The 18,768-nt window shown below is 45.0% G+C and overlaps 1 protein-coding gene across 1 annotated transcript in view; it reads right to left on the bottom strand.

Annotated features, from left to right (window-relative positions):
• The window catches only part of NDFIP1 (Nedd4 family interacting protein 1), a 33,830-nt gene extending 30,258 nt beyond the window's left edge, over positions 1-3,572 (bottom strand). The window contains exon 1 of the mRNA XM_073355697.2: positions 3,252-3,572. Within this exon, the coding sequence (XP_073211798.1) occupies positions 3,252-3,296 (45 nt within the window). The 5' untranslated portion in view covers positions 3,297-3,572. The remainder of the gene's footprint in view (positions 1-3,251) is intronic.
• Positions 3,573-18,768: the final 15,196 nt, after the last annotated feature.

Raw genomic sequence — 18,768 nt, 5'->3', positions numbered from 1 at the left:
AAGTTGATGGAAGAATTCTTCTGTGGACCTAGCTATCTAAATCAGGGGCTAGGTTGGCTTAACTATGTCTCTCAAGGGTGTGGATTTTTCACACCTCTGAGCGAAGTAGCTAGGTCGACCTGACTTCTTTGTGTAGAATGGGCCACACTCTGGCTATGTCTACACTACGGGTGCTACAACGGCACAGCTATGTAGACACTTCCTACAGTGACAGAAGGGGGTTTTTCAATTGCTGTGTGTAATCCACCTCCCTGATTCTTCCATCAGCCTAGAACTGTCTGCACTATGGTGCTTCTTCACATCCCTGAGCCTCGCACCTACGCTGATCTGAATTTTAAGTGTAGACCCGGCTTCTGACTCTCAGAGGCGACATACAGACTAATGTTTAAATACTTTGGGATCCTGAGATAGAAAGTGCTACAGAAGTGAAAATATTAGCGTAAGAAGTTTGGGGTGGAGGGAGTTAAGCCTTTTTAAATATCTGAGACCAAAAAAAAGACTGAAAACTTTCTTAATGGTGAAAACACTTAAAATCTAAAAATATATATTATATATATTAAAAGACTAAATAGAGCTTTATCTAGCTTTTAGACATACATAAAAAACTCTAACTACGGAGTTGAGAATAATCATGAAAAATGTAATCCTAATGGGAAATCATTTTGAAAGTTTAAAGCACTCTGAAAAGAGAAAGTGATGCTTTGGTTTAGTATCTACAGCTTATTACATTGTCATGGTAGTGACACTATAATAAGTAGTAGATAGTAAATATTTCATATAAATTCATTCTTTCCTCAAAAAATCTAATAGGCTTTTCACTGCCCGTACTGTTGGTTTACTTTCTGCACTTCACTTAGCTAGAACAATTAAGACCAGACAGTTTACTTTCCTAGTTCTGATGCACTAGCACAATGATGCAATATTTGAATTACAAATGCAGGAGAATGTTTAAATTCAAAATAAAGCATTATTTTAATTAGAAATGTTTTACTGACAGTAAAACCATTAATTTAATTTCGGGTTTGGTAATTTTCAATACCCGCACACATGAGAAACCTTTATTTTGGAGACTATTTCAGATAGGCCCTTAAAACAACAAAACAAAATTTAAAAAATTATCAAAAGGAAACCTTCTAGCAAGCTCAGGCAGACCCTGGGTCTGCACTGCATAGACAGGAAGAGAAGATAAATACTGTGTGAAACCAAAACTGAAACTAACAGAAACTATGTACATCAGTGGTATGTATGTGCGCCCGCGGACTGACAAGGGAGCCCGGCTGCCAGACAACCAGCCGCGGAAATGCCACACTCTTCTGGAAACATGAATATGTTATAGCAACAGAAAGGTTGGGGACCACTGATATACAGAATCAAAAGATTTTTTGTAATGCTTTTATACTGATCACAATTATTCTCCTTTGTTTAAAGTAATTAAGGCCCCAACTCTACATGTTAGAATGTGTGGATGTGAGGGTCCACTCGTACTGTCAGTTGCAGGACTGAGGCCTTTGTCTGTCTCGTTTAGAGTTATGTGTCTTCAAATATTTTGCTAGACACATGGTCCAAGCCATATACATTGCCTTGCCACAGAAAGCCTGAATCATGTGGAGTGAGGGGATGGAATTCAGCTTCCCAATATGTGGGCAGACTGTGGGGCTCCACTTCAGCTTCTTTATTGTTAATAATAATTATTTGTGTATCACAAACAATATGCTCAGATAAGGAAAGTTTCTGCCCAGATGTAAAAGGAAATCTAGAAGAGGGAAAAACAGAAATTTAAAAAAGATTAACTCTGCTTACGGACATTGAAGAAGAAAGTAGTTTTTAGGAAATATCGGAATAAGATAGCAGCCCTGACGAGTGGGAGATCATTAAATGCAGTAGCTTGCAACGTGGAATTACACATAGACAATTAAGGCCCTGAGAACTGGGATTGGGAGATCATTAAATGCAGTAGCTGCAACATGGAACTACACACAGACAACTAAGAAAGAAAGAAAATTAGCTGAACATCAAGACTAGCAAGATCACTTTAAGTGCAGATCCATCCATTGTTGCGCCCACGTCTCCCCCCGTCTGCAGCCAATGGCCAATTTCATACCAGTCTATAGAGAACTTCCATTCGATCCATCACAGAACAGGCACCAAGCACTGTGTGGCTGCTCGACTCATGCCCATCTTCCCAGGCAGAGCTCAAATGGCATGCAAAACCTTATTCTGACCCTCTGTGCTTGGATAAGTTTATATGTCACATACATTATATTATCTCAACAACATACATCTGAATTCCCAAAATTAGGGGTTTTAGTTTAGAACTGTTCTATCCAAAAGACCTATTATGGAGAAGGTGCTTTAACCCGTCAGCTACAGTGAAAAGTCCAAAACACCCAAATAAATGTTACATCTTCGGTTTAGTTTACTCCTGATTGAACGCTATTATCAGCACCGGGCAAATTCCTCCCATTAAATGATACTGATGCTAAGACAGGATTCTGCTATACTAAGACACATCAGACACCCACCCACCCCCATTCCCCTTGTACACTCCCCCAGGCAGTACTGTGTGTGCATGCAATGCCCCCAGGCGCAGTGAAGCCCCCACAGTGTATCTTGTGATCACACTGCTGAGCGTGGCCTAGCTGATTTTGTGCAGATTTTCATGCCCGCTTGGCTGGGCTGCATTATGGCCAGGACTTCTGTTCCCGGAGGCTGATGTCCAGTTGTTCCCCCAACCTGTAATTGTAGGCGTGCCATGGGCTCTTAGCCAAGGGACAGGCATTGGCTTTTTGAAGGGGGGTTTACAATCCACACCGTAGTTTTCCTTGGATGGTCTCCCGAGCCCAGGCTCTAGGGCGGGTCTCCCGGGCCCCTCCACCCACCGGCGGCCCAGGCTGCAAGTGGCAGGGAGCTGCCAGGGGCAGGAGGAGCGGCCCGGGGAGCCGTGTGTCGCCCTGGGTGCTCGCGGCCCCACGCCCACGGCAGGGGCGGCAGATTCGCGCTGGCCCAGGGCTTGGGGTGCCCGGCAGAGCCCTGGGGAGGCGGGGCGGGCCTGGCTGGCTGTGGGGGTCACCCCCTCACCCCCCGCGGAGGAGGGGCTCTGCTCCCCGCCCCACACCGGGTCCCACGTCCCCACCGCGGCCGCTCCCTACCTCGGCCGGGGCGGGGGAATCGGCTCTCCCCGGAGCCCCATCAGCCCAGCCGTGCGGCCTAGAAAGCCGCGGCGCTCGCGTACCCGCCCTGCCGGGCCTCACCTGCTGGTAGCGGCCACTGCTGGGCTCGGCGGCCGCCGCCGCCATGGCGCTGGAGAGGGAGTGTCAGGCGGAGAGAAGAGACCGGGCGGAGGCCCCGCGGGGCTGGCTGGGGTCGGAGGGCCCAAAGACGAGTCGGGGCGGCTCCGGAGGCGGCGCGGCTCCGCTCAGACCTCCCCCCCCCCTCCCCGCCGGCCTCCCACACTGAGTGGGCGCTGCCTGCCCCTGCTGCGGCTGGAAGCGGAGGATCGCAAGCGCAGCGCTGCCGGGTCCCCGGCTGCAGCCTGCTCAGCTCCCACCGCTTCCCTTCCCCCCGCTGCTGTCACACTCCCTCCCTCCTCCCTCGCTGGCCCGGCCCTGGCGCCTCTCCTGGCTCACTCCTGAGCCCGGGGGCCATCCCTCACACCTGCCCTCAGCCACGAGTCAGCTCGATACTGATTGCGGTTAATCGGTACAAAGGGGAACGAAGGGGCATTCCCAGTTTCCCACCTTCTGCAGGAGCCAAGCACTTTCCTAAGGGCCGGCAGTGTGGAGCCTTCTGAAATTGGTGCCTTGTGCTGTCTGACACCCTGGTGTCATGTCATGTCATACTAGATCCATCCTAGGGCCGGATCCTACAAACCCATTCCAAGCCTTAGCATTTCCCATTTTTTTAACAGCTGACTGACCACCAGTTAACGAATTGGGAGTAGCTAAATTAATCCCTATTAAATCATCTTTAGGCTGATGCTGTCCTGATTAACCAGAACTCATTAATACGGCGACCAGATGTCCCGATTTTAAAGGGACAGTCCGAATATTTGGGGCTTTGTCTTATATAGGCACCTATTACCCCCCGCTCCTGTCCCGATTTTTCACACTTGCTGTTTGGTCACCCTACTCATTACCATACACTACAGCTGCCTGGAGAAAAGGACCATATCTTTTCATATTGTTGTACAGAAATTACCACAATAAAAACTCAATTCCAATAGGGGCAGCTACATGGAACAACAATAATAATATCAATAGTTTAATCATTAGTATTGGCAAAATATTTGTTTAGGAGCTGTCCTTGTCACAGTCTGGTCCAGCCCTACCCTCCAAACAGGCATCATTTGTTGTTAAGTAATACAACTGCTGAATCCGACATGCTGCTAAGCATGGATGGTTATAAACTGTTCAGAAAGGACAGGCAGGGCAGAAAAGGTGGGGGAGTAGCACTGTATGTAAGGGAGCAGTATGACTGCTCAGAGCTCCGGTACGAAACTGCAGAAAAACCTGAGTGTCTCTGGATTAAGTTTAGAAGTGTGTGCAACAAGAGTGATGTAGTGGTGGGAGTCTGCTATAGACCACCGGACCAGGGGGATGAGGTGGATGAGGCTTTCTTCCGGCAGCTCACGGAAGCAACTAGATCGCACGCCCTGATTCTCATGGGTGACTTTAATTTTCCTGATATCTGCTGGGAGAGCAATACAGCGGTGCATAGACAATCCAGGAAGTTTTTGGAAAGCGTAGGGGACAATTTCCTGGCGCAAGTGCTAGAGGAGCCAACTAGGGGGGGGCGCTTTTCTTGACCTGCTGCTCACAAACCGGGTAGAATTAGTGGGGGAAGCAAAAGTGGATGGGAATCTGGGAGGCAGTGACCATGAGTTGGTTGAGTTCAGGATCCTGACGCAGGGAAGAAAGGTAAGCAGCAGGATACGGACCCTGGACTTCAGGAAAGCAGACTTCGACTCCCTCAGGGAACAGATGGCCAGGATCCCCTGGGGGACTAACTTGAAGGGGAAAGGAGTCCAGGAGAGCTGGCTGTATTTCAAGGAATCCCTGTTGAGGTTACAGGGACAAACCATCCCGATGAGTCGAAAGAATAGTAAATATGGCAGGCAACCAGCTTGGCTTAATGGTGAAATCCTAGCGGATCTTAAACATAAAAAAGAAGCTTACAAGAAGTGGAAGGTTGGACATATGACCAAGGAAGAGTATAAAAATATTGCTCGGGCATGTAGGAATGATATCAGGAGGGCCAAATCACACCTGGAGCTGCAGCTAGCCAGAGATGTTAAGAGTAACAAGAAGGGTTTCTTCAGGTATGTTGGCAACAAGAAGAAAGCCAAGGAAAGTGTGGGCCCCTTACTGAATGAGGGAGGCAACCTAGTGACAGAGGATGTGGAAAAAGCTAATGTACTCAATGCTTTTTTTGCCTCTGTTTTCACTAACAAGGTCAGCTCCCAGACTGCTGCGCTGGGCATCACAAAATGGGGAAGAGATGGCCAGCCCTCTGTGGAGATAGAGGTGGTTAGGGACTATTTAGAAAAGCTGGACGTGCACAAGTCCATGGGGCCGGACGAGTTGCATCCGAGAGTGCTGAAGGAATTGGCGGCTGTGATTGCAGAGCCATTGGCCATTATCTTTGAAAACTCGTGGCGAACCGGGGAAGTCCCGGATGACTGGAAAAAGGCTAATGTAGTGCCAATCTTTAAAAAAGGGAAGAAGGAGGATCCTGGGAACTACAGGCCAGTCAGCCTCACCTCAGTCCCTGGAAAAATCATGGAGCAGGTCCTCAAAGAACCAATCCTGAAGCACTTGCATGAGAGGAAAGTGATCAGGAACAGCCAGCATGGATTCACCAAGGGAAGGTCATGCCTGACTAATCTAATCGCCTTTTATGATGAGATTACTGGTTCTGTGGATGAAGGGAAAGCAGTGGATGTATTGTTTCTTGACTTTAGCAAAGCTTTTGACACGGTCTCCCACAGTATTCTTGTCAGCAAGTTAAGGAAGTATGGGCTGGATGAATGCACTATAAGGTGGGTAGAAAGCTGGCTAGATTGTCGGGCTCAACGGGTAGTGATCAATGGCTCCATGTCTAGTTGGCAGCCGGTATCAAGTGGAGTGCCCCAAGGGTCGGTCCTGGGGCCGGTTTTGTTCAATATCTTCATAAATGATCTGGAGGATGGTGTGGATTGCACTCTCAGCAAATTTGCGGATGATACTAAACTGGGAGGAGTGGTAGATACGCTGGAGGGGAGGGATAGGATACAGAAGGACCTAGACAAATTGGAGGATTGGGCCAAAAGAAATCTGATGAGGTTCAATAAGGATAAGTGCAGGGTCCTGCACTTAGGACGGAAGAACCCAATGCACAGCTACAGACTAGGGATCGAATGGCTAGGCAGCAGTTCTGCGGAAAAGGACCTAGGGGTGACAGTGGACGAGAAGCTGGATATGAGTCAGCAGTGTGCCCTTGTTGCTAAGAAGGCCAATGGCATTTTGGGATGTATAAGTAGGGACATAGCGAGCAGATCGAGGGACGTGATCGTCCCCCTCTATTCGACATTGGTGAGGCCTCATCTGGAGTACTGTGTCCAGTTTTGGGCCCCACACTACAAGAAGGATGTGGATAAATTGGAGAGAGTCCAGCGAAGGGCAACAAAAATGATTAGGGGTCTGGAACACATGACTTATGAGGAGAGGCTGAGGGAGCTGGGATTGGTTAGCCTGCAGAAGAGAAGAATGAGGGGGGATTTGATAGCTGCTTTCAACTACCTGAAAGGGGGTTCCAAAGAGGATGGCTCTAGACTGTTCTCAATGGTAGCAGATGACAGAACGAGGAGTAATGGTCTCAAGTTGCAGTGGGGGAGGTTTAGATTGGATATTAGGAAAAACTTTTTCACTAAGAGGGTGGTGAAACACTGGAATGCGTTACCTAGGGAGGTGGTAGAATCTCCTTCCTTAGAGGTTTTTAAGGTCAGGCTTGACAAAGCCCTGGCTGGGATGATTTAACTGGGAATTGGTCCTGCTTCGAGCAGGGGGTTGGACTAGATGACCTTCTGGGGTCCCTTCCAACCCTGATATTCTATGATTCTATGATTCCCTGGGTATGGGTAGCGACTGATCACCGTTCCTAGCTCTTGGTTTCCTTGACACACTCCCCAGATGCAGACCCCATGTCTGCCACACTTTTTGGTCAATGGGACCTTAGAGTCCAGCCCCCTAGACCTGGAACCACTGCCTCAGCCCTCCCAATACCACAACTTGCTTCAACAGGTTCTCTGCAGCCTGGCCACGTGAGTTCTGGTTTTCCTAGTTTCACCTTTCAGGAACAGCGTGGCAGTAAAGCAAGGAACACAGGCTTAGCAAAGGAACACACATCTACACTACAGAGACTATACTGACATAGCTCGGTGGTGTAGATACAATCTACACTGACAGAAGGGATTTTTCTGTCAGTGAAGAATTACCACCACCACCACCCCCCAACAAAGTTAGCTATGTTGATAACTGAAGACAGCTTCTGACATAACTATGTCTACTCTGGGTATTATGTTGGCATAGCTACATAGGTCAGGGTTGTGGCTTTTTTCCACACATGACACAGCTATGCCAATATAACTTTTCAGTGTAGACCAGGCCACGCACTTGTTCTTAAAAAGTACAGGGGAGTTACCAATCCATGGAAACCAACAAATTCCACAACATACCCCCGCTTCCCAGTCTGAGCTCATCACTTTTGTGAGGGGTATGGAGCAAGTCATTTACGGGTGGCAAAGTCCCTCCTGCCTCCACTAAATCCATCTGAGGCTTCAGTTTCTGGGGGCTAGTCTACACTTAAGTGCTACATTGGGGCAGCTGTACTGATGCAGCTGCGCCACTGTAATGTGTCTGGTGAAGACGCTTTATGCCTATGGGAGAGAGTTCTCCCATCAGCATTGTAATAAATCCACCTCCGCGAGAGGTGATAGCTATGTGGGCGGGAGAAGAGGAAGACGAGAGAGAGAGGAGTGAGCAGCGGGTGGGGGGATCTTGTGAGAGATGGTGGAGAGGAGCGGGTGGGGGGACCTCGGGGAGGGGGCAGAGAGGTGTGGGTGGCAGGCCATAGGGGAGTTGGTGGGAAGAGGTTGATGATGCATGGTCTTGAGGGGAAGAGGCTCAGTGGGGGTGGGGCCATGGTCCAGGAGGTAGTGCTCCCATCCCCACATTGCTCTCCTCTGTACAGTAGGCTTTGCGGAGGCTTTGCCAGAGTTCAGTTGTTTGATGGCTTTCATAACTTCCTCAACTGATGGAGGTAGGTCAAGATCCTCTTTGATGGGTTTCTCGGGTAAATGATCAAAGACATGTCAATCAACTGGTCTATTGAGTAGACTATTGAAGTGTTCAGCCCATCTCTGTACGATTCCCTCCTTGTCTTTAATGAGGGTTGTTCCATCTGCCGACTTCAAAGAGGCTGTGCCAGATTCAGGTGGTCCGTAGGCTGCTTTGAGAGAGTCAAAGAAGATCTTTGTGTTGTCTGTATCTGCATAATGTTGAACTTCTGCAGCTGTTCTCTCCCACCACTCATCCTGCATTCTCCGCGGTTCAGACTGGGCCTTGCTCTGTAGGTACTTACACCGATTTTTCTTTGAGATGGAAGTGAGTTCATTCTGCCATTCAACAAATGCTTTCTTCTTGTCACTTAGGAGTTTGGAAATGTCCTCATTGTTCTCATAGAACTAATCCTGTATACCCTTTTCTTTGGCCCCAGCACTGATTTAGCTGTGTCAATAATCATGTTTAAACTGGTTCCATTTTTCTGTTGGGTTACCAGTGATTGGCGGGCAGGAAAAATCTTGTCATTAAGTGACTGCTGAAACTGCACCTAATAGTTGGTATGCTTGAGTTTTGCTATGTTGAAGGCTATTGTATTAAGTTTGGGGTGCTTGAGCTGTGAAGGGACTACATGCAGGTTGAGCACTGCTCTTACCAATCTGTGGTCTGTCCAGCATTCTGCACCACGCATGGCTCTGGTAATTCTGACATTATGGATGTCTCATTAGCGGGTGATAACATAGTAGATCAGGTGCCATTGTTTGCACCATGGGTGCATGCATGTCATTTTATATTTATCATTTTGCCAAAAGATGGTGTTAGTGATGAGCAGACTGTGTTCTGCACATTTACCCAAGAGGAGGAGTCCGTTGCAGTTCATCTTTCCCATTCCATATTGTCCTATCACACCTCTCCAGTCTCTGTTGTCTTTACCAACTCTAACGTTGAAGTCTCCCAGCAGAATGAGCTTGTCATATGCAGGGGGGTTAATCTGATGATGGAGCCCAGGTCAAAGTAGACCTGCTCCTTTCCTCTGTGCTGGTCAGTGTAGGTGCATAGGCACTGATGATAGTGACATGCTGTAAAGGATTCAGGGAAATCGAATTTTCATGAGCCGTTCATTCAGGCCAACAGGAAGGCCAGGGAGTTGTTTCAGGAGAGACATTCTTATGGTAAACCCAGCTCTATGGATCCTGTCTTCATCCTCTGCTTCTCCTTTCCAAAACAAAGTGTAGTTGCCTCCTAGCTTACTGATGGAACCTTCTCCGGCCAGTCTAGTCACTCAGTGCTGCAATATCAATGTTATAGTGGGCAAGTTCTCTGGAAACAAGTGGTGTTCTTCTCTCAGGTCTTTGTGCATCACCTCTGTCCATAAGGGTGCAGATATTCCATGCTCCTAGAATGAGTCTTTTCTTCTGTTTTTGTACTGCTGTAGGATGATCTCCCAGCTACGGTAATCTGGCCAGATGTTATGCGGCAGGCAATGTTTAGGACACCTTTTCTAACCCCTTCCCTTAAAAAGGATGAGCAGTGCTATCCTAAAAAGGGCTATTTAGTCATCTAGGATGCTGCCGATTGCTGAATTACCTTCATGGCCGTTGAATCACAAACTCATTTCCTCCACCCAGTCTGCCAGAACAGCCTTTGCATGTTAGAGAAAGGCAGTTTTCCTATCTTGCCGAGGGTAAAAGACCCATCTGCTATCCTCACTCACCTCACATGGTTTAGCCTGCTTGTTGAAGTGGTTTATCAGGGTGTGGTCAGTGTCGCATGCAAACAGCTTCTTGGAGCCACAGGTGAGAGCTGGGTTTAGATGGGCCAAAGCAGAAGAACTACTCCCTAAGGAGCACAACATGTTCCTCCAACAGAGGTACTACCCCTCCCTAGTATCCCCCATGATTAAACTTCTGTTAAGAACCTAAGAGCAGCCATACAGGGTCAGACCAATGGTCCATCTAGCCCAATATCCTGTCTTCTGATAGTGGTCAATGCCATGTGCTTCAGAGGGAATGAAAAGAACAAGCAATCGTCAAGAGATCCATCATCCCCTGTCGTCCACTTTCAACTTCTGGCAAACAGTGGCTAGGGACACTCAGAGAATGTTGCATCCCTGCCAATCCTGGCTAATAGCCATTGATGGACCTATCCTCCAAGAACTTATCTAATTCTTTTTTGGCCTTCACAACATCTCCTGGCATAGAGATCAACAGGTTGACTCTGTGTTGTGTGAAGAAGTACTTCCTTCTGTGTGTTTTAAACCTGCTGCCTATTAATTTCATTGCGTGATTCCTCGTTTTTGTGTTATGTGAAGGAGTAAATAACATTTTCTTATTCACTTTCTTCACACCAGTCAAGATTTTCTAGATCTCTATCATATCCCCCCTCAGTCATCTCTTTTCTAAGCTGAAAAGTCCCAGTCTTTTTCATCTTTCCTCATACGGAAGTTATTCTGTACTCCTAGTAATTTTTGTTGCCCTTCTCTGTATCTTTTCCAATTCCAATATTTTTGCGGGATGGGGCGACCAGATCTGCACACAGTATTCAAGATGTGGGTGTACCATGGATTTACATAGAGGCATTATGATATTTTCTGTCCCATTATCTATCCCTTTCCTAATGCTTCCTAACAGTCTATTAACTTTTTTGACTGCTGCTGCACACTGAGCAGATGTTTTCAGACAACTATCCACAATGACTCCAAGATCCCTTTCTTGAGTGGTAAAGCTAATTTAGACCCCATCACTTTGTATGTATGGATGGGATTAGGTTTTCCAATGTGCGTTACTTTGCACTTGTCAACACTGATTTCATCTACCATTTTGTTGCCCAGTCTCCCAGTTTTGTGAGATCCCTTTGTAACTCTTCTTAGTCTGCTTTGGTCTTAACTATCTTGAGTAATTTTGTATCATCTGCAAATTTTGCCACCTCACTCTTTACCCCTTTTTCCAGATCATTTATCAGTATGTTGGACAGGATTGGTTCCAGTATAGACCCTGGGGGACACCATTAATTATCTCTCTCCATTCTGAAACCTTTCCATTTATTCCTACCCTTTGTTTCCTATCTTTTAACCCATTATTGATCTATGAGAGGACCTTCCCTCTTATTCTGTGACTGCTTAGAGCCTTTGGTGAGGGATCTTGTCAAAGGCTTTCTGAAAGTCTAAGTACACTATATCCACTGGATGACCCTTGTTCACATGTTTGTTGACCCCCTAAAAGAATTCTAATAGGTTGGTGAGGCGTGATTTCCTGAGGCATGATTTCCCTTTACAAAAATCATGTTGACTCTTCCCAACAAATCATGTTCATCTATGTGTCTGATAGTTCTGTTCTTTACTATAATTTCAACCAATTTGCTTGGTACTGAAGTTAGGCTTACCGGCCTCTAATTGCTGGGATCGCCTCTGGAGCCTTTTTAAAAAATTTGTGTCACATTAGCTATAACTCCAGTCATCTGGTATAGAAGCTGATGTAAATGGGTATAGAAGCTGATGTAAATGATAGGTTACATACCACAGTTAATAGTTCTGCAATTTCATATTTAAGTTCCTTCAGAACTCTTGGGTGAATACCATCTGGTCCTGGTGACTTATTAAACTTTAATTTATCAAGTTGTTCCAAAACCTCCTCTAACTCTAATGACACTTCAATCTGGGACAGTTCCTCAGATTTGTCACCTAAAAAGAATGACTCAGGTGTGGGAATCTCCCTCACATCCTCTGCAGTGAAGACTGATACAAAGAATTCATTTTGTTTCTCTGCAATGGCCTTATCTTCCTTGAGTGCTCCTTCAGCACTTCAATCATCCAGCGGCCCCACTGATTGTTTAGCAGGCTTCCTGCTTCTGATGTACTTCTTTTTTTTTTGCTATTAGTTTTTGAGTTGCTCTTCAAATTCTTTTTTGGCCTGTCTAATTATACTTTTACACCTGACTTGCCAGAGTTCATGCTCCTGTCTATTTTCCTCAATAGGATTTAACTTCCAATTTTTAAAAGATGCCTTTTTGCCTCTAACCACTTCTTTTACTTTGGTGTTTAGCCGTGGTGGCACTTTTTTGGTCCTTTTACTATGTTTTTTTTAATTTGGGATATACATTTAATTAGAACCTCTACTATGGTCTTTTTAAAAGCTTTCTGTGCAGCTTGCAGGCATTTCACTTTTGGGACTGTATCTTTTAATTTGTTTAACTAGCTTCCTAATTTTTGTGTAGTTCCCCTTTCTGAAATTAAATGCTACTGTGGTGGGCTTCTTTGGTGTTATCCACCTCCCCCCCCACTCCCCAGGGATGTTAAATTTAATTATAATATGGTTGCAATTACCACGCAGTTCAGCTATATTCACCAGATATATCTTGTACCAGATCCTGTGCTCCACTTAGGACTAAATCAAGAATTGCCTCTCCTCTTGTGGGTTCCAGGACAAGCTGCTCCAAGAAACAGTCATTTATGCTGTCAAGAAACATTATCTCTGCAGCCCGTACTGAGGTGACATTTACCATTTTAATATGGGGTTAGTTTAAATCCCCCATTATTATTGAGCTTTTTATTTTTATAGCCTCTCTGATCTCCCTGAGCATTTCACAGTCATCAACACCATCCGGGTAAGGTGGTTGGAAGTATATCCCTACTGCTATATTCTTATTATTCAAGCATGGAATTTCTATCCATAGGGATTTCATGGTACAGTGTGGTTCATTTAAGATTTTTACTACATTTGACTCTATGCTTTCTTTCACATATAGTGCCACTCCCCCATTCTATTCTGTCATTCCTATATATCTTGTACCCTAGTATTACCATTTTCCATTGATTATCATCATTCCACCAAGTTTCTATAATGCCTGTTATATCAATATCCTCATTTAATACCAGGCACTCAAGTTCACCCATCTTAGTATTTAGAATTCTAGCATTTGTATTAAGAACCTATAAATTTTGTCACTTTTTAGCTGTCTGCCTTCATGTGATGTAATTGAACGAGACTCCTTTTAATTTGACTGTTTCTCATCAGATCCTACCTAGGATACAAAGAATCCCCATTAATAGATCCTCCACTGAGGGATGTCTCTGTCCAAACCACATGCTCTTCCACACCTATTGGCTTTCCCCGAGTCCTTAGTTTAAAAACTCCTCTTTGACCTTTTTAATTTTACATGACAGCAATCTGATTCCATTTTGGTTCAGGTGGAACCCATCCTTCCTGTATAGGCTCTTCCTTTCCCAAAGGTTCCCCAGTTCCTAATAAATCTAAACCCCTCATCCCTACACAATTGTCTCATCCACCCATTGAGACACTGCAGTTCTGCCTGTCTAACTGGTCTTGCATGTGGAATTGGAAGCATTTCAGAGAATGCTACCGTGGAAGTCCTGGACTTCAACCTCTTACCTACCAGCCTAAATTTAGCCTCCAGGATCTGTCTCCTATATTTCCCTATGTCACTGATACCTACATGTATCACAATCACTGGCTCCTCCCCAGCACTGCATATAAGCATGTCTAGATGTCTTGAGAGATCTGCAATCATTGCACCCGGCCGGCAATTCACCATGCATTTCCCCCAGCTATCTATATTTCTAATGATCAAATCCCCCACTACTATTACCTGTCTCTTCCGAATAACTGGAGTTCCCTCCCCCGGAGAGGTATCCTAGTGCTAGTGGATACCATGACATCATCTGGAGGGAGGATGCCAACTATGGGATCGTTTCCTTCTATTCCACTTTGATATTCTCCTTCCCTGAGACTATCATCCTCCTCAGCAGCACAGAGGCTGTTCTGTTCTGCATGTAGTTGCAATTTTCATTGGTTGTAAGTTGTAATGATAAAAAGTGCTTTGTAATTTCTGGAGTGCCCAGTTTGCTGTAAAGAGGCATCCTCCCACAGCTGAGGTCTTAGCAAGCACACATCTCATACCCTCCTCCTACCCAGACTGGATTACTCACAGCTGTGCATTGTTAACCCAGGCACGTAGTTAAGGCTCTGCAAGTCATGGAATATTGTGGGGGAGGGGAGATAAGTATACCAGTGGTGCCAAGATGGCATGGAAGGAGGTATTATGAGCACACTCCTACTCCCATTGAAGTCAGTTGTAGAACTAACTCAATGATTTCAAAAGGAGCGGAACTGGGCCCTGTGCTTTTACAAGGCCTAATGGCTGTAATGATTCCCCAGGGTGCTGGGGGAGTATGCTAAGCAGCAGCTTTTGGTATCTCTTAGTAAAGGGGTAGGTTATGCTCCCTCCAGTGCAGTTTATTGGCATTTGATGAGCACAGTCATTACCACCCCCTGCTCCACCAAGACAATCCCCCTTCAAGGAGTGGCCCGCACTGATGGTAACATCAGCCAACTTCCTCCTTTTCCTGTCAGCTGCCTCTTGAATGGATGAGTAAGAGCATCTATGCAGGTTCAGCTACTATTTGGCTCGATGAGCACAAGGCACTCAGTTTGTTACCACTATAACTTTTTCAGTTAGAGTTGTGATTTTTTTACTAATATAGGCCAGGTCTACACTATCAAGTTTGGTGAGGCATGAAAACACCACATACCGTAACTGACAAAGCTTTCCTGGCAAAACCCCCAGTAGACACAGCTATGCTGACAGAGTGCTTCTGTTGGCATAGCTAACATTGTCCAGGGAGGTGGTGATAGCATGCCAACAGAAAAACTCCTTCTATTGGCATTTGCTGTGTCTACACTAGGAGGTTCTGCCGTATAGCTATACTGGCAAAGCATTTGTAGTGTAGACAAGGCCACAGTTACAGCACTACAATCCTAGTCTGGATGCATTTATGCTAGTATAAAGGTGCCTTATACCAGAATAGCTTATTCCCCTTCCCATATGGGACTAACTATACTGGTATAAAGCAACTTTATCAGTACAGTTAAAGCATCACAACTTTTGTGTGTAGACAAGCCCTCAGAAAGTTCAGCAAAGAGTTTGGTATAAATGCTTAGCTGCATTGGATCAGACTAGATAAAGTGAGTTTAAATCACAAGGAAGGTTAATTGTGTGATAAGGCTCTGTACTGAGACAATGGAGATCTGGGTTGTATGCCTGGGTTTGCCACAGGCTCCCTGGGTGACCTCAGGCAAGTCACCTAATCTCTCTGTGCCCCAGCTCCTTATTGTTGAGGATAAATTCATTGTGAGCCACTGAGATACTATGGTGATGGGGGCTGTATAAGCATACAGTGATAGTACTGGCAAGCTCTGGGACTCCTAATGCAGCTGGGGTTTGATGATGACTTGTGTCACTAAGCCCCTACTTCTGACAGACTCAACATCCAAGACTTGTATCCAGGTTTGGCTGGCAGGAGCCAGACAGTTTCATGTTTTTCCTTCTTATTCATCTGTTTTGTTCTTTTTTTCCCCCCTTTTTCTTCACACCAGGGGTGAGAGGAGAAGTGGAACATGCCCAAGCAATGAGGGATGTCAGATGGTAAAACTGAAAGAAGCCATGTCAACTGAGGGATCTAAAAGAGGGTCCCTGGTAGTGGTGATGTTTTACAGAAATTAAAACAGGAATTTTCATTCCCAGAAAAAATTAAAAGCTTCTCAAGCCGCTCCCAAAGAGGAAAATCCTGGTCTCTAAACTCTGCTGGGTTCTGCTGAAGGCAACACAGAGAGTAAGAAAAATATTCTGCTTATTAAAAGTCACCTATTTAAAATGTACCTGCTCTGAGAAGCAGAGTTGTTTGCTCCTTACAATCTGCTAGTTGTGTGGAAAGGAGCCTGTACAGGTACCATGGAGCTGTTTAATACTTAAATCACTGACAACAGCCGACTATAAATAGGAAAACATTGAAATGTGTAAATAATCATAACTGCACATGGACTGCTAGTTATATTCACACAGCTGCTCATTACACAGACCTGCATAATCTGCAGTCACACATAGTACGCAGAGCATGGCTGCTCTCATAACTGAGGCATGCACCAGGATATCTCTTGGATTTTTTCCCCTCTTGCTTTGGGGTTTTATTTCTGCTTTGCTTTTGTCAGGAGCTGCCCATGGCCACTGTGCCTTCATGCAGTGTGGCTATCAAAGTATCTTTTGAACAGAATGTAAAACAAGAGCCTGACCATTTGTGACCATTAAAATTTCATGGCATTTTTATGAGATGTGGGGAGTTAATCCAAGTGTCCTGGGCAAATTCTAGTTCATGTACTATGAACTAGGTCCATTCAGCCGATTCTTGATGATTGTTTGAATATTGTGGGATCACTCCTCAGATGCAGCGGTGTTCCACTTAGTGCATCCGAGAAGCCAAAGGGCCATTGGAACAGAAGAATATGCTGCAAACAGTGACAGGTCTGGGCAAGTGCCATGTAGAAGCCTATGAACCTGATAGTGTTCTAATCACAGCAGAGTGGGTGACCTAGCTGCTTCCACCCAAACCCCTAAAGTGCCATTGCTGGGAGAGGCTAGTGCTGTCATTCTCATAATCAATTCTTATGCAGTCTGTGTCTTCAGTATTTGCTTTTTAGAAAACTCAGAGACCTGACCACGTTACCATAGTAACAGCATGAGATGTGAGCTCTGATGAGGGTTATCTGCAGTCTAGAGGTTCTTGTGTATTGTCACAGGGGCACTATTCAGCATTCTGTCTTTGCACACCAGAAGTTGCACATGTGTTTCAATAATTGAAATGTTTATTTATTACAGATTCCAACAAATGACACTGGTATTGATAGGGAGATCTACCAGATTGAGAAAAGAGGAACTAGGGATCAAGGCTCTTTTTTTTTTTGACCCTATGGACCAGAACTGGTCAGAACTTAAAACTATCACTGGTCCCTCTGATTAGCAATGTTTGCTGGCACTGGTCTAGAACTGAACATTTCAAGTTACAGCTCTGAGATCAGTGTTTCATTCCCCAGGGATTAACAGAAGTAGTAATCCATAGCCAATTAATTCTCTTGAGATTAACGGGTATATTAAAATGATTTAACCCTCACAAGGCAAAAGATAACAAGCATCATCACACAGGGCCATTGCTACTGGTGGATTTATTGGCCATTATATTTCCATCTCATTTTGTGGGGGGAAGCATGTGGGGGAAGCCCAGGCTATCACTGCAGCTGCCCATGATGTACCCACTCTGTGGATGCTCACAGCTCTTCAGGCTTTGGTTCCGTTAGCCAACACTACACGCATTTAAATATTTAAATTATTAAAATAAGAAAACCACACAGGCAGGATCACAAGAGAAACTGCCTGTGAAATTATTATTAAAAATAAAAAGCTCTCTAAATATGAAATAATTAAATAATCTGAAAGAAGAGACAAGTATAAAGGTCCTCCTTAAGTCCCAACATGTACAGTCTGTGACAGTCTGTATCCCTATGCTCACCCTTTTTACAAGACTACGATACATTTTGTATAAAGTGTGCCTTGTAAGGTATCATTTGAAAACTCACAATTTACTGATCATTCTTGTCCTGATAAAATATGTGTGGCAACGTTGTATGTTAAGTTATAAAATTCTACTGTATAAGAAATGTTCTAAGTCTAGGGAAACAGCTTCAAACCAGTTCCCCAGAGATAAAAGACTAGCCAACACCTCAGCCCAGTGTCAACATAATCAAATGGACTATCACCTGGTTAAGCAGCCATTCTTTGGAAAGAAGAAGTGTGTGAGTGAGAAATTTACATATTGGCAATGGAACAGCTGGAAGTTCCTGTCTACACAGACTTTCCATCTCCTGAATCTCAGCTGATGATTTTCAAAGAGGAAAATAATTATAAGTGACAACAGAGGACACAAATTATCTCTCCCTTCATATCTAGTCACACACAGCACTGACAATACTAGAAAGACAAAGGAAGCACCATTGAACTGGGGAGGGATCCTGGCTGAAAGATCCAGTCAATAAGGCTGCTAGAACATGTGGTGAGAAAGATCCTTTTGCTTTAAGTTCACTTAGCTTGTTAAAATAGGTATTAGTTTGCATTTCACCTTTTATTTCTTTGTAACCAATTCTGACTTTTATGCCTTATTCCTTAAAATCTATTTTTCTGTAGTTAATAAACTTGTTTTATTGTTTTATCTAAACCAGTGGTGTTTGGATTGAAGTGTTTGGGAACTTCATTTGGGATAACAAGATTTGTGCATATCATTTTCTATTAATGCATTTTATATGAACTTGAATTGTCCAGGAAGGTGCTTGGCAGTAGAAGATGCACTGGGGGGAAATCTGGGACTGGGAGTTGTTGCCCTGCTGGTGTAATTCATAGGTGGCTAGCTAAGCACTCGTATAGCTGGCACAGTATAGCTGGGAGTGATTTATGTGCTGGAGGCTGTGGGTGGGCAGACCAGGCATGGTTGCTCTCACAGCAAAGCAGTGAAAAAGGCACCCCAGGGTGGAAAATTGAGGGGACATAGCGATCCATCAGTTCAGATTGTACCCTGGGAAATGTCACACTTTCTTATTATCTGTCATTGTCCTAA

Source organism: Lepidochelys kempii, chromosome 8 (assembly GCF_965140285.1).
Source record: "Lepidochelys kempii isolate rLepKem1 chromosome 8, rLepKem1.hap1, whole genome shotgun sequence".
Classification (NCBI taxonomy): domain Eukaryota; kingdom Metazoa; phylum Chordata; order Testudines; family Cheloniidae; genus Lepidochelys; species Lepidochelys kempii.
Note: the sequence above shows the minus strand (reverse complement) of the source record. Positions and strands in the feature narration are given on the sequence as shown.